The sequence below is a fragment of the Chelon labrosus genome (assembly GCF_963514085.1).
Source record: "Chelon labrosus genome assembly, chromosome: 16".
NCBI classification, from domain to species: domain Eukaryota; kingdom Metazoa; phylum Chordata; class Actinopteri; order Mugiliformes; family Mugilidae; genus Chelon; species Chelon labrosus.
Window position 1 is genome coordinate 1,298,235 of NC_140349.1, and position 13,389 is coordinate 1,311,623.

Here is a 13,389-nt window from a genome sequence, read left to right on the forward strand (position 1 = left end):
TTCCACAAATCACTTCCACAAGGGAAAGTTAAACTGGTCCTCCTAAAGATAGCAGGCCACACACCAGCACGCTTTAATGCTGATGAAATTCAATTTCATTAAATTCCTGAGAGATTTTTTATGACCCTCTGAACTCAAGCCGCTGCCGTTCTCGTCTCATTTCATTTTCCACATTAAGACGTTTAGATTCACTCGCAGCTGGCTTGACGTCTCTGTCGGAAGGAAACCTCACATCTCCTGAAAAGATTTAGTGAGTTTATGTATGAGGATCTTTCAGAAATCCCTCCGGTGAAGTTGAGGCTGTTTCTAAAGCTCTGGAGGAAAGAGGAACCGGCTTTTCACTCAAACACTACAGCAGCTAATTCCTCTGATTTGCTCCGACTCTCTGCTTGATTCTTACCAATCAGTGGAATCAGCTGCTGCTGCAGTTATGTTTGCGTTTCATTTGCAGAGGGTTTGCTTGGAGTTAAACGTCTTTTCTGGGACAGCTGGAACATGTTCGAGTCATGTTCTGGCACGCTTTCATCCTCCAGTTTCCAGCTTTCCCCCCCGTGCAGCTACTTTTTTGGACCTCACTTTCTTTCTTTAAGCGTTTTGAAACTTTTGACGCTCCCTAATTAACATTTTACGAAGTCCGCTTTAAGGTCTGAGGCTTGTGGCTTTAAGTCAGGGCATGTTTATGTCTTTATGGCGTGTGGAAGGCTTTGACTGCAGGTCAGTTCAGGACGGAGACTGAGGATTGAGGTCTCTCTTAAATTACTCTGCAGCTAAGTTTTGCTCGTGCACTTCATTCCTCCGTCCGACCTCTCAGCCACACATACACCGACTGTCAGATCTGTTTGTCTTTCTGCTGATTGGTTTCTGTCGTGCAGCGATGACGCCTGCAGTGAATTATCATGTTCAGATCAGTGTGGAAGATGGTTTAATGTGTTTCACGTGCTCTCAGTCATTCAGACTCTGTCTCTTCAGAAGCCCCTCGTTGTTTTCCATCTTTTAACTTTTTTTATTGTTGAGATAAAATATGCAGCAGTGAAAAGAGGATAACAAAAATCCAGCATGGTACAGATTAAAGATCAAGAAGCTGTTGGGAAAGTCAGCCTTCATGTTGTCTGTGGTTTCACCATCAAAGGCAGATTGTTGACTTGGTGTTGATCATGTAAGACAAAAGAAAATAAGTGTTTTTTTATACATACAGTCAGTTTTAACAGCGTCAGTTTGACAGTCTGGTAGGATGTTTAATCAGAGACTGTTCAGTCCCTGCTGTGATAGACTGGAGACCTGTCCAGGGTGGACCCCGCCTCTCGTCCAATGACAGCTGGGATAGGCTGCAGCCGCCCCGCAACCCTTCACAGGACAAGAGGCTACATAAGATGAATGAATGAATGTTCAGTCCCTGAAGGCAGTGAAGCAACGAACCAGAACATTTCCACCTCCACGCTTCACAGCCATGTTGAACTTCTTCTTCTGGAAAGCTCCGTCCAGAGCTCTTCCTTCCAGGCGTCATGACATTCATTGATAAAGTCTAGTTTTGCTCAAATGTCCATTTTGGACAGCAGACACTCTTTTATTATTATTTGTTAAATCTTGAAGGTCATGGTACATCTAAAAATATCCAAGCAGTCTCCCGTGCTGCAGCTTTGTGGCTATCTCTTTCTGGTTGTAGACGCTGCAGGGTTACAGATCTGATCTCTGATGATATTCTGGGACTCAGACGTTCTTCTTTTGGCCTGAATTTGCTCGAGCAGTCGGTCTTGAACAAACTGGCACTTGTTAAATCTCTGTCACTTGTCACAGTGGAGTCATCGTTCTTTTAAATCCATTTCCAGACTCCTAGACGTCCACACAGGAGCCTGAGAGGAGCTCTTTAGATCTTTTTATCTAATTATTGGCACCTAAGCTGGAACCTGATTCTAATGTGATTTGGTTTCAAACTGGATTTGAAGACGTGAGTTGAATTTATGAAAATGATTTGACTATATTAATAACAGGCAAGCTGTTCATCATCGTTTTTTTGTCTCGTTAGTTGTGAATGAAGAGAACACCAGAGGTCTGGGACGCTGCATCCAGCCATGATTTTATTAAATATTAAAGAGTCTTAAAACGTTTGGGGGAACCGCTGCCAGTTTCTGTGACAGTCGGCGCTCTCCTGCTGAGCTGCAGCGTCTAGAAATCGTCTAAATGGGTCATTTAATGTTGTGGATATTTCTGTGTGACACATGGAAACTTTGGAGACTTATCTGTCTCTAAACTTTTTAATTTCCCATCCTCCTCGCTCCTGTTCTGACCCCGGCTCAGCCTACAGTAACAGCGGAGCAGCACCCTTCGTCACTCCTCCTCTCCCTCGCTGCTGCTGCTTTGTCTTTACTCTGACCCCCGGTATAATTGAGGTGAAGCGGTGGCGGGGACAATCAGGATTTTTTTCTTTTTTTCGAGAGAAAACAGATTAGTAATTCCAAGCAGGAAAGTTTCCAAGCTAAATCAGATTCTCCGGCTGAATTTTAAAAGGAGCGAGGCCAAGAGGTTTTTTCAGGCCTCTGCAGCTCCTCTGAGACGGAGAGGAGGAAAAAAGTGAAAGACAAGGAGGCTGAGGGAGAGTGATTGATGTAATGAGGCTCTGTCCACATTTTAATTAGTAGAGTTGGGTTTAAAAGCTCATGAGTGAGTTGAAATCTGGACCTCCGATCAGCAAAGAGATCTTGTTTGGCTCAGTTGTGTTTTTGCGTTACCACTGATGCTTGTATATCTGATGAATGAACAAATTAAGACCTGCAGAATGAGGTACATAAAATACATTGGCCTAAATAACCGTTGTTGTTCCTGTTTTATGAGCGGGTAAAGAAGAGCTCCAGATCTATCGCTGCAGTAAAATGATGACGTCTCATCTTCTATCCGTCCCTCAGTGCCGCTGACTCCAGCGAAGAACCTGCGCTTCTTAGACGTGGACCACAGCTCCGCCCGGGTCACATGGGACTCCGCCTCCAGGAAGGTCAATGGCTACCGGGTCATGTACGTCAAGACCAACGGGATCCAGATCAATGAGGTGAGAGGAAGAACAGGAAGTACAGACTGACCCACTCTGGGCTGTAAGTTTTTTTTTTTTTTTTGTGCACCATCCGAGCTCACTAGTCTGGTCCTGTGCCTTGCAGGTGGATGTGGGCGCCGTGACAACCTGGCTGCTAAGAAACCTCACCTCCCTGACGGAGTACACAGTCGGCGTCTTTGCTCTGTACGATGAGGGACAAGCTGAGGCCGTGACGGACAGTTTCACCACAAGTGGGAACTAGAATCAATGTTATTAGTATACAGACGTCCCTCTACCAGTAAATACCAGGCCCCCGGACTCATGAAACATGTATCACCTCAACCCTGTGTGTGTGTGTGTGTGTGTGCAGAGACCGTCCCAGACCCGATGGACCTGACGAGCAGCGACATCTCCTCGGACAGCTTCAGGGTGTCGTGGCGTCACCCGGCCTCTGACGTGGTGGTGTATCGACTCATCTGGACGGCCACTGAAGGAGGAGAAGACAGCGAAGAGGTGTGTCTGTGTTTTCATTATCGTAACAAGGAAAGAGGGCAAAGTAAAAACATGTCTGCAGTGGAAACCTTTTAAAAACCTGAAAAACTTACTGAAAACTGTTGAGGAGGTGAAACAAATAGAATAAAATTAGGATCGTTAGTACGTCTGTGAAGGTTCTCAGACATCTAGGTATGATATATCCAAAATATTCATAATATATCAGTTGCATGATTTCCATAGTTAACATGCATTAATGTTAATTAACCTACCTTTTTTAAAAATATATGTTTTAAATGTACCTGGAAGATATATTTTATCAGTTTGTTTTACTCTTCTCGACATCTCAGCTGCTCAGGAAGCTTCCTGCTCAGTTCATAACATCGACTGTAAATGCAAATAAATGTGTTCTTGTTGAGATAAGCACCTGTCAGGACTTTAAAGATGAACTTGTCGACTTCTTCTTTTGCTTCTTTTGGGACCATTGGCAATTTCAACGCCACAAGCCATATTACTGCCCCCTGCAGGGTGAAATTATTTACTACGACTGCACTTCAGACTCTGCTTGCTTTCCACAGCGTTGCTGCTGTTTTGATCACTTCCTGATTTTCCAAACTACAGTTTGAGCCGAGGTCATAGTAACAGAACATGTGTTTAAAAAAAGAAAATAAACAACGTTCTATAGATTTTCTTGTTAACAAATAATAAATAATAATTTTCTTTTATGAATTGTTAAATATATTTTATATCTGATATTATAGTCATTTAATTGTGTTAGACAAGAATTACAAAGTGAACCTCTGCCTCAGTAGGTTGACTAGAAAAATCACATGAATATTCCCCATATGGATTAAGTGAATGCATATTATATTCTTTTAAATAACCAGTTTAATTAAATTCGAAAAAAAATAGCGATTTGGCAGACATAATGCGCATTGCATCGTGAAATACAATTCCATAACTGATCCACCACTTTTTATCGTGATTTTACGATAACATAATGTCTAAAATATTGAGTAATTACAGGTTGATTTAATAAAGTAAATATTCATATTAAAATATCGGTAGCAATAATAATTATATCTTTGACATTTTCAAAATTAGCAAACAGAAAGTCCTTGAAGGCGCCCATTTTGGAAATTGCTTTCAAAAGCTACTGACTTCAGATCATCGATAAATCCACCAGGGGGCAGATGACAAGTAATAAATTGTAAAAAACAAGTTTTTCAAGGAAGTACTGATTATGTGTCTGGTGCTCAGAGAGCAAGCAGTTAGTTTAGCTAGCTGTGTAGTTAGCATGTTGGTTGTAAGGAAAATTGGCTTGTGGGATAAAACATGGATGAAACAAGAACATGCACCAACCAGCGTCCTGTGTTTTATCCCACAAGATAAAATAATCCCTTAGATTATTTCAAATACTATAACGTCTCCACAAGAATCTGTTTATTTAAATATATTAAATAAATGTTTTTATGAGAGTATAGATATGAGGAAGTACACAGATTAATTTACTCTGATTTATTTTTGCTGGCGTTTTATTATAAAACCTGAGTGAACATTTCTGCTACTGATACCAGTCCAAGTCACTGTGGGACAGTTTCATTATCTGACCACCAAACAGTTTATGATCTGAAGAATGTTTCCTCTACAGCAGAGCACCATCACCTTCAGTGAAATGACTGAGTCTTTAGTTTCTTGTATCACTGTGTCTTAGTCTGATTAAACACACAGCTGTAGTTCTGTCACAGATCTGATAAACGTGATTCAGACGATTTCATTACGATAGAAAATGAAGCCGAGGTGAGAAACAGATCAAAGTCGACATGTGACTCACCGGAGACGATCTGAAGCGTGATAATCCTCAAAAACACGACGTGTTATCAGGGTCCTCACGGCTGGCCCTTTGTTCTCTGCTGTTGGTTGGTTTTCTTGAACTTTCTGTGTCTTCATAACTTTCATGCAGTTAAACTAAACTAAATCAGATGAAGCTGAACAGGAACATTAAGACGTACTTTATAAAAGGAGGCCGACAGGCAGACAGAACCTAGGCTCATATTATGCCGGATGGCTAAGGCTGTATGGAGCTTTAACAGTAATTAGTAAAACATAATGGACAGCCAGTGTAATGGTCTTGTCTCTCTGTATTGGTTAAGTCTTGCAGCCGAGTTCTGAATGAGCTGCAGGGATACAGGGATGATCATCTTTTAAAAACATTGTTAGCTTTGGTTTCTGAGTTGGAGAAAGCAGGATGGTTTTCAGACAGAATGCTTTGACGCTGGAGGACAGCTTCTATGAGACTTTCAAAATAGTAAGGAACCATGAAAAGGCCAGAGTGTGACTTTCTATTGAACTTTCTCAAATGCTGTACATGCGTTTGCATCCAGTGGATCAGGTAGCTTGTTACTCGGAACTGTTTGAGATGTTGTTCTTGGAAAATGTTTGGAAAGCAGCTTCAAGAAAAATACTTCCCACGTGACTGGATGAACCGTTTCTGAAGCTCTGAGGAACTTATAAATCTTTATTTGAAACTGAAGTGCTGAATCCAAAAAGAAAACGTCTAGCATTTATGTTAATTACTGTTATTATTTTACACCTCTGTTTCAGGTTCTGTTGGACGGGAACATTAACACGTACCTGATAAAAGGACTCAGCCCCGCCACGGAGTACGAAATCCTCCTGGCCGCCGTCTACCAGAACGAGGTGGAGAGCGACGAGGTGATCCTTGTAGAGACCACCGGTAAATTAAACACTCCTACGACTTAGTACGTTCCTGCTCTTCCTTTAAAAAAGTGCTTCTGTTTTCAAACCGTTCTCTGCACCACATCTGACCCTTTAAAACAATACTTCATCAGTTCACCCTGTTCTGTCGTTTCAGCTAAAAGAACCACCACCATCGCTACAACCACCACAACCACAGCAGGTAACTAGTTCAGATGAGCTCATGTCTCCTTCATCTCCTTCACCTGTCCTGTATTATTTACCTTTAAACCATTTCATCCTCCTTGTCTTCCTCCTCGTCTCTAAGCTCTTCAACTCTCTGTTAAAGGACTCTCTGTTTATTACATTTGATGTAGTTTAATTTTCTTGTCAGATTCAAACAAAAAATCAATATTTGGTGGATTTACATTCAGTACAGTCCAGTCGGTCTCCATGATTATTGGCCGTGATTAAAAATATTAGAGTTTTATTAAAGTCCCCATGAAAGTTTTTTAATTTCTCAGAAAATGATTTAAAAAAAATGTCAATAAGTCATCCTGCACTAGGGGGCGTGGTCTAACTTACCATCCACACATTTATTAAAGTGGATTAACTCCCTCTTTCTGCCATCATTCAGATTTTAAGTTTGTATTGTACAGAGTCCAAGTCTGAGAGCAATTCATTTATTTATTTTTTTTGTTTTACTAAATGGAAATTTTCAGCCTTACCTTGTTACCTAACATTTTTTTAATAAAACGTCTTTTCAATGTTTCATTGGCCTAAACAGAAAATATGACGTTGTTGCGTCGAGCTGAGGGCTGCTGTGGAGAATAATTATCACCATTTCATTTTAATTAAAGGTGAATTGATAAGTAGGACGTGATGAAAATGGTACTTTCCAAGAGTTTACAGGTTTACTGAGTTGAAAGGAATAGTATCATAGGTTGTTAGAAACAACTTCTAAATCATCAAAATGACAAGTCTGCTCCCACATCTTCCATCAGGAAAGTTGATGATATGAATTTAACGACCAGTAAATGAAAAGCCGATGACAGTTTTTAGTCTGCTCTCCATCCTGATCCTTCCTCTCTCTCTCTGGTCCTCCAGCTCCTCGTCCCGGCGTAAAGAACATGAGGATTGATGAACCAACCACCTTCAGCTTGAGAGTGTCCTGGCAGCCCGCCGACTCCAGGAACATCCGCCATTATCGACTGAACTACGTCAGCGCTAAGGGAGACCGAGCAGAGGAGACGGTAAGACGGACAGAGATAGGATTTTAATCTGCATCAAGGTCACTGTGGAATAAACCTGTCCTCTCTGAGCATGTCTGCTCCACGTGGACGAAACATCAGGTGAGGGACAGAAACATGGAGGTAGAGAAACTAGATGAACTAAGATGGAATCCATGTGGACAGAGATGATGGAGACAATGTGGAGACATCTTGGTCGTCTTCTGAGACTCTACACATTCAGGACTGGAGGAGGACATGGAGGAAGACATGGAGGAGGACATGGAGGAGGACATGGAGGAAGACATGGCCCTCCTTCTCTTTGTTTTTCTTCTCCTCCCCTTCCATCTTCTCCTTCTCCACCTTCTCATATTTTTTTTCTCCTTCTCATCATCCTCTCCCTTTTGTTGTTTTTATCCTTTTCCATGCTTTTCTCTTTTTTCTTCCTCTTCCTCCTGCTCCTTCTTCTTCTTCTTCTTCTTCCTCACCTTCTTCTCTTTCTTCATCACCTGTTCTTCCTCATGCTTGTTCTCCTCCTCTTAGTCCTTCTTTTCATCCTGTTTCCTCCTCCTTTTTTGTTTTCCATCTATTTACTCCTTCATCTTCTTCTTCTTCACCTGTTCCTTCTCCTGCTTCTTTTCCTATGTCCTCCTTTGCCTCCTTCTTCTAATTCTTCCTTTTCTTCTCCTCCTCCATCTTCCATGTGGACGTATTATTACTTATTTCATTTCCACGTCTTCACCTCCTAACTGAATCACCTCCTCCTGTCGGTCTCCAATGAAAGGAGCTAGCCCGATGATTTAGTTTACTACTGAACATTTTTAGTAGAAAGCTGAATGAGTTGAGTCTTATGGAGCGTGTAACGATGACTGCAGTCATTAGGAGCACATCAGCTGAGCAGCAAATGAGAAATAAAAGGTGTTTGGGGAACGAGGGAAGGAAGAGAGAGAGTCAGTGTTGATGAAGAGGAAGAGGGTTATTGATGAAGATGATTAAACGTCCTCCCTGGTGAGACGAGGAGAAGGAGAGCGTCACCGAAGTAGCGGACCTTCAGAGACGAGAAGACGATGATGATGATGATGATGATGATGATGATGATGATGATGATGAAACCAGTGGCAGGTCTTCAAAGAGTGGGTTTCATGAGAGGAAGAGAGAGAGGAAGAAGAGAGAGAGGAAGGCAGCTCTTCACTGTAATGAGCGTCAACAGAGAGAGGAGGAAACAAACAACAGACTGAAATCATCTGGAAACCTGCAGGAAATAAAAATACCTTCTCAACATTTATGATGTTTACGTTCAGGCCTGGAGACGAAGATGGAGGAAACACTTCATGTTCTCCACATCCTCATCCTCCGTCTTATTTTCTCCTCTTCCTCCTCTTTCTTCTTTATCAGTCTTCTCCTCTTTCCTCTTCTTCATCTCCTTCTTCAAGTTCTCTCCATTATTATTCTCCTTCTCTTTCTTCCTGGCCTGCTTCTTCAGCGATGAAGAAGAAGAAGTTGTTTACAGCAGTCGATTATTTTGTCTAAAAAAACACCAGAGTCTCTCTGATCCAGGAAGTAGTCTCCATGGTGACCACTGGTCCAGGTCTCTTTGGTCACCTGTTTAAACCAAAGAAGAAAATAAACTCATCTTCATGTAAAACTCATTCAGTAGTTTCTGATTTTAAAGATGCTTCATTTGTGCTCCTTAGCTTTTAAAGGAGGCATCATATTATTTCAGTTTGACAGGTGTGTGTTTGTGTTAGTTTGTGGCCGGCGTGCCCCCCTACCTCCCCCCTCAGACCCTGGACACCGGTCCCACATGAGCCTTTTCATCCTGACAATAAAGAGCCGCCAGCTGTTTGCACCGGCGGCTTGTTAAATGAGATCTCTTATCAAAGTGTGAACAGCTGCGTGCTCTGTTTGGCAATCCGGTCAGGTTATGAATCAACCACTAGCTACCGTTTAGATGTCTATCTGCTGACTGCAGAGAAATTTTAAAATTATAAAAACCAAAACTGGCTGACAGGATTCCTCTGCTGCTCTGTTCAAAGCAGATTTCAGTCTGTGGTTGTTGGCGGCATGACGACGATCAGATCCTCCAAAACCTCCAAACAGGAAGATGAGCTCATTTACATGTTAGTGGTTAACCCATCACTTCCTCCTCACTGATGGAATCTGCTCTTAAACTGCCACTGACCTGGATGGAGCCAGATCATAACAAACTTCATGAAGATGCAGATTAAATGCTTTAAAAACACAGAAGCTGTTCAACGTATTAAAGCAGAACTGCAACACGATATAACACACACAGTGTCTTTGTAACCTTTGACCCCTGCAGAGCAAATATCACCAGATATGTTCACATGGGTCAATATGTCTCCATCCTGATCAGTCATTCTGGTCGGAGACGGTTTCCATGGAGACTGAAGCAAATACATGTGTTCACGTCGAAACATTAATCACTGGAGAGGTTTAGTGATGAAGAGGAGCATCATTGAACAGAAGAATTACAAGTAGGAGGAGATGGAGATAGGAGAAGAAGAATGAGGACATATAAGGACAGGTAGAACTAGGAGGAGCAGATAAAAGGAGGAGAAGTGTAAGGAAAATATGATGGAGGAGGAGGAGGAGGAGGATGAGACGTTTTTCTCCATCTTCCTCTCCAACCCTGAATTGAAAAAGGAAGAGGAGAAGAAGAGGAGGAGGACATGAAGAAGGAAGAGGAGAAGGAGGCAAAGTAGAAATAAGATGAAGAGAAGAGGTAGAAGGATGAGGAAAGAGGGGAGGAGGTGGAGGAGCAGAAATAGGAGGAAGAAAAAGATGAAAAAAAACAGGAGGAGGAAATTGAAAGAGAGCAAGAGAAAGGAGGAGGAGTAGTAGTTGTAGTAGTAGTATCTCCTCCTCCATGTCCTCCTCCTCCATGTCCTCCTCCATGTCCTCCTCCATGTCCTGAATGTCTAGAGTCTTATAAGATGACCAAAATGTCTCCATGTCTTCATGGTCTCTGTCCACATTGGTTCCATCTTGGTTCATCTTGTGTTTCTACCTCCATGTTTCTGTCCCTCCTGGAAACTCCTTACCTGATACTGATTAGTAAAGGTTACCATGGTTACCACCACCAGAACCTCTGCTCCTCATGTACCAGGAGGACCTGATTAGTGGTGGAACAGTGGAAGTTTTATTCTGGCTCCAAGTTCTCAAATGTCCAACAACTCTTTATTTCCTTTGTTTCTGTCTCTATCTGGCTTCGTTTCTCTTTTCCCTCTGAGTCTCAGGATTTACATTATTTATAAGTTCACAACAATAGTTTGTGCTTTGTTCTCTCTCTGCTGAGACGTCCTGATTTGTGTCGACCAGCTGTTCCTTCTGTGTTTCTATTTAAATTCCATTCACTGCCAAACTTCTCTTTAAAGGCCTGAAGTGAAAACGTCTCCTGTCGATGCACCTGTCGCCAAACATTTGGACTTGTTTCGTGCAAAATAATTGGTGTGAATTTAGTCACATGAAGCGTTGATTTATTGTGAAGTGTCCTCAGATGATAGAAATCCAGCACGATGGAAAGAAAGGATATGAAGTCTCTCAGAGGCACATCACATTGACTGGGATGTAACGTTCATGTTGATCATCAGCACCTTCACAGAGCCACGTTCAGACACAATAGTAAACAGACTTTTAGTAGAAAAGTGGAACATTTGAGAGCAGATATTTAATTTCAAACCTAATCAGAACAACTTTACTAAGTTGTGAAATGTCCTGAATGACAACAGCTGTGTAGCTTTAAGAGAAACCACTAATCAGTGAGACTAACCAGAAAAAAAGGCTTCAGTTTGCTAGGGAGCATAAAGATTGGACTCTGGAGCAATGGAAGAAGGTCATGTGGTCTGATGAGTCCAGATTTACCCTGTTCCAGAGTGATGGGGGCATCAGGGTAAGAAGAGAGGCAGATGAAGTGATGCACCCATCATGACTAGTGTCTACTGTACAAGCCTGTGGGGACAGTGCTATGATCTGGGGTTGCTGCAGTTGCTCAGGTCTAGGTTCAGCAACATTATGTGTCCAAATGGAAATAGCACTGGATGGAGATAGCACTGCAGAAGCTTATCCAAACAATGCCACAGAATGTGTGCTGTAATCAAAGGTAAAGGCGGTCCAATGAAATATTAGAGTGTGAGACCTTTTTTTTGGTGGCGACATTGTTTTTGGCCAGACAGTGTAGTTTATTGAATACAGCACCAGAGAAAAACTGATTTTAGCTTGAAAGTCCCTCTCCAGAAAGTCTTGAGCTTTCACAAGAACTCCTTTTTGGTCAAAATCTACAGGTGTCAGGCACAAGCAGCCACCTAGCCAATGAGCCTAAGCTCACCCTGTACACCGCTATGTTTGGACCGTTGCTCAGCTGCTTTTTTAAAAAATGCAAGGCTCTTGTTAAATTCCATCGAGCCTTGGTAATCACACTTATCTTTAGCTTTTAGTCCAAAAGTCAAAATCTACTGGTGTCTATATATTTTTTCCCAGGGTGAACTTATAAATTCCTCTAGCCCTTCTTATCTTTAGATACCTTTTTTCCAAACGTCTTTATTACTTACTAACGTTTATTTACTACTTGGGTTCATGTCTTTGTTCAGTACAAGTAGTCTGTGTTACTTGAGCAAGAAACAAACTTCCAAAAGTCATATAGTGGTATAAATAAAAGAAAATTAAAATGACAGTAAAAAAATGCTCCAAGCTTATAAATATGGAGGTTAATGGTTGCGTCGGTTCAGTCTCTGTGGGACCAGATGTCGTCGTCGTCTCTGTAGCCGCCGGGCGACTGACTCTGCAGCCATCTGTCCATCTGTCCACACACAGCTGTGTTGTTGCTGCTGGTGTCCAATAAAACCAAAGCTGCCGGGCATCAAGAGCAACTCCACGGCGTGTAAACAGAGTTTGGGCGATTATTACTTCTCTGCAGCGCGACGTTGTTCCAGGAGGTGAAAGCTGAGTAAAGGGAGGATTAAAAAGTTTCCTTCTGTCACAGACTCTCTGTAGCTCGTGAAATCTTCTGTCTTCAAGGGTTTAGTTCAACATTAAGAACATCAGAAACAGGCTTTTAAAGATTATTTTTTTTTAATTCATTCTGTTTAAACTATTTTATAGGAAAGTGTGTATTTTACAATAATAACATATAAGAACGCATATTATATGTTTTAATTAGATTTGTTTTTAACCTTTTTGAAGCTCAAACATCCAGGCCTGTTGTGGTCAGACTCAGTTCTTATAAGAATATGAGTTGCTGAACGTGTTGCAGAAGGAGAGTGAGGACGAACTGAACAGTGTTTTTCTTTGCTCCTCTCTCTTATAAAGCTTTAGTCTTGCAGAGCTCAGTTCTTCTGGTCACATCTGGATGTTATTATGAGGCGTGCTTCAACTGATACAGAGAAAAAAATACCTCTGCATCATCTGGATAGTCCTCCAACCAATCAGAGACATTTAATTTTAAACAAATTAAACTCCTCTGTCCATCACCACATTAAGCCCCGCCCAAAGAATCTGATTGGCCCTGCAGATCTTTCAGTTTGGTGAGACTCCACACCAACTTGACGATACATACATTTATAGGAAGTTGTTCTGGCTTCTGTTTTCCTCAAATTGTGCTAATTTTCAAATAAGTTCATCAGTTTATCTCTACAAATTCGTGGTTCTTAACCTGGACACAAAAAATAATGAATACATTTTAACACTACATGTCTTGACCAGAGTGCAGCCCAGTTCCCTTCATTTGTACCAAAGAGCTGCTTAAAGGAATCAGATTATCTGTAAACGTAACGCCTCCACTAAGAGACATTGGCTTAGCAGCACTCTACTCCTATTATAAGTCCAACTAATCAGACATTTTGTTGTAACCTAATTGAACTCCATGTCTCTCAGATTACTTATATATTTTCTGTCCATCACACATAAAGCTCCGCCCACACAATCTGATTG

At 41.6% G+C, this 13,389-nt stretch overlaps 1 protein-coding gene across 2 annotated transcripts in view; it reads left to right on the plus strand.

Annotated features, from left to right (window-relative positions):
- Positions 1-13,389, plus strand: part of col14a1b (collagen, type XIV, alpha 1b) — a 163,275-nt gene that overhangs the window by 38,712 nt on the left and 111,174 nt on the right. For both annotated transcript variants that reach the window (XM_084563547.1, XM_084563546.1), the window contains exons 11-16: positions 2,901-3,040; positions 3,147-3,273; positions 3,393-3,535; positions 6,119-6,251; positions 6,390-6,434; positions 7,319-7,464. In XM_084563547.1, the coding sequence (XP_084419673.1) occupies positions 2,901-3,040; positions 3,147-3,273; positions 3,393-3,535; positions 6,119-6,251; positions 6,390-6,434; positions 7,319-7,464 (734 nt within the window). The remainder of the gene's footprint in view (positions 1-2,900; positions 3,041-3,146; positions 3,274-3,392; positions 3,536-6,118; positions 6,252-6,389; positions 6,435-7,318; positions 7,465-13,389) is intronic.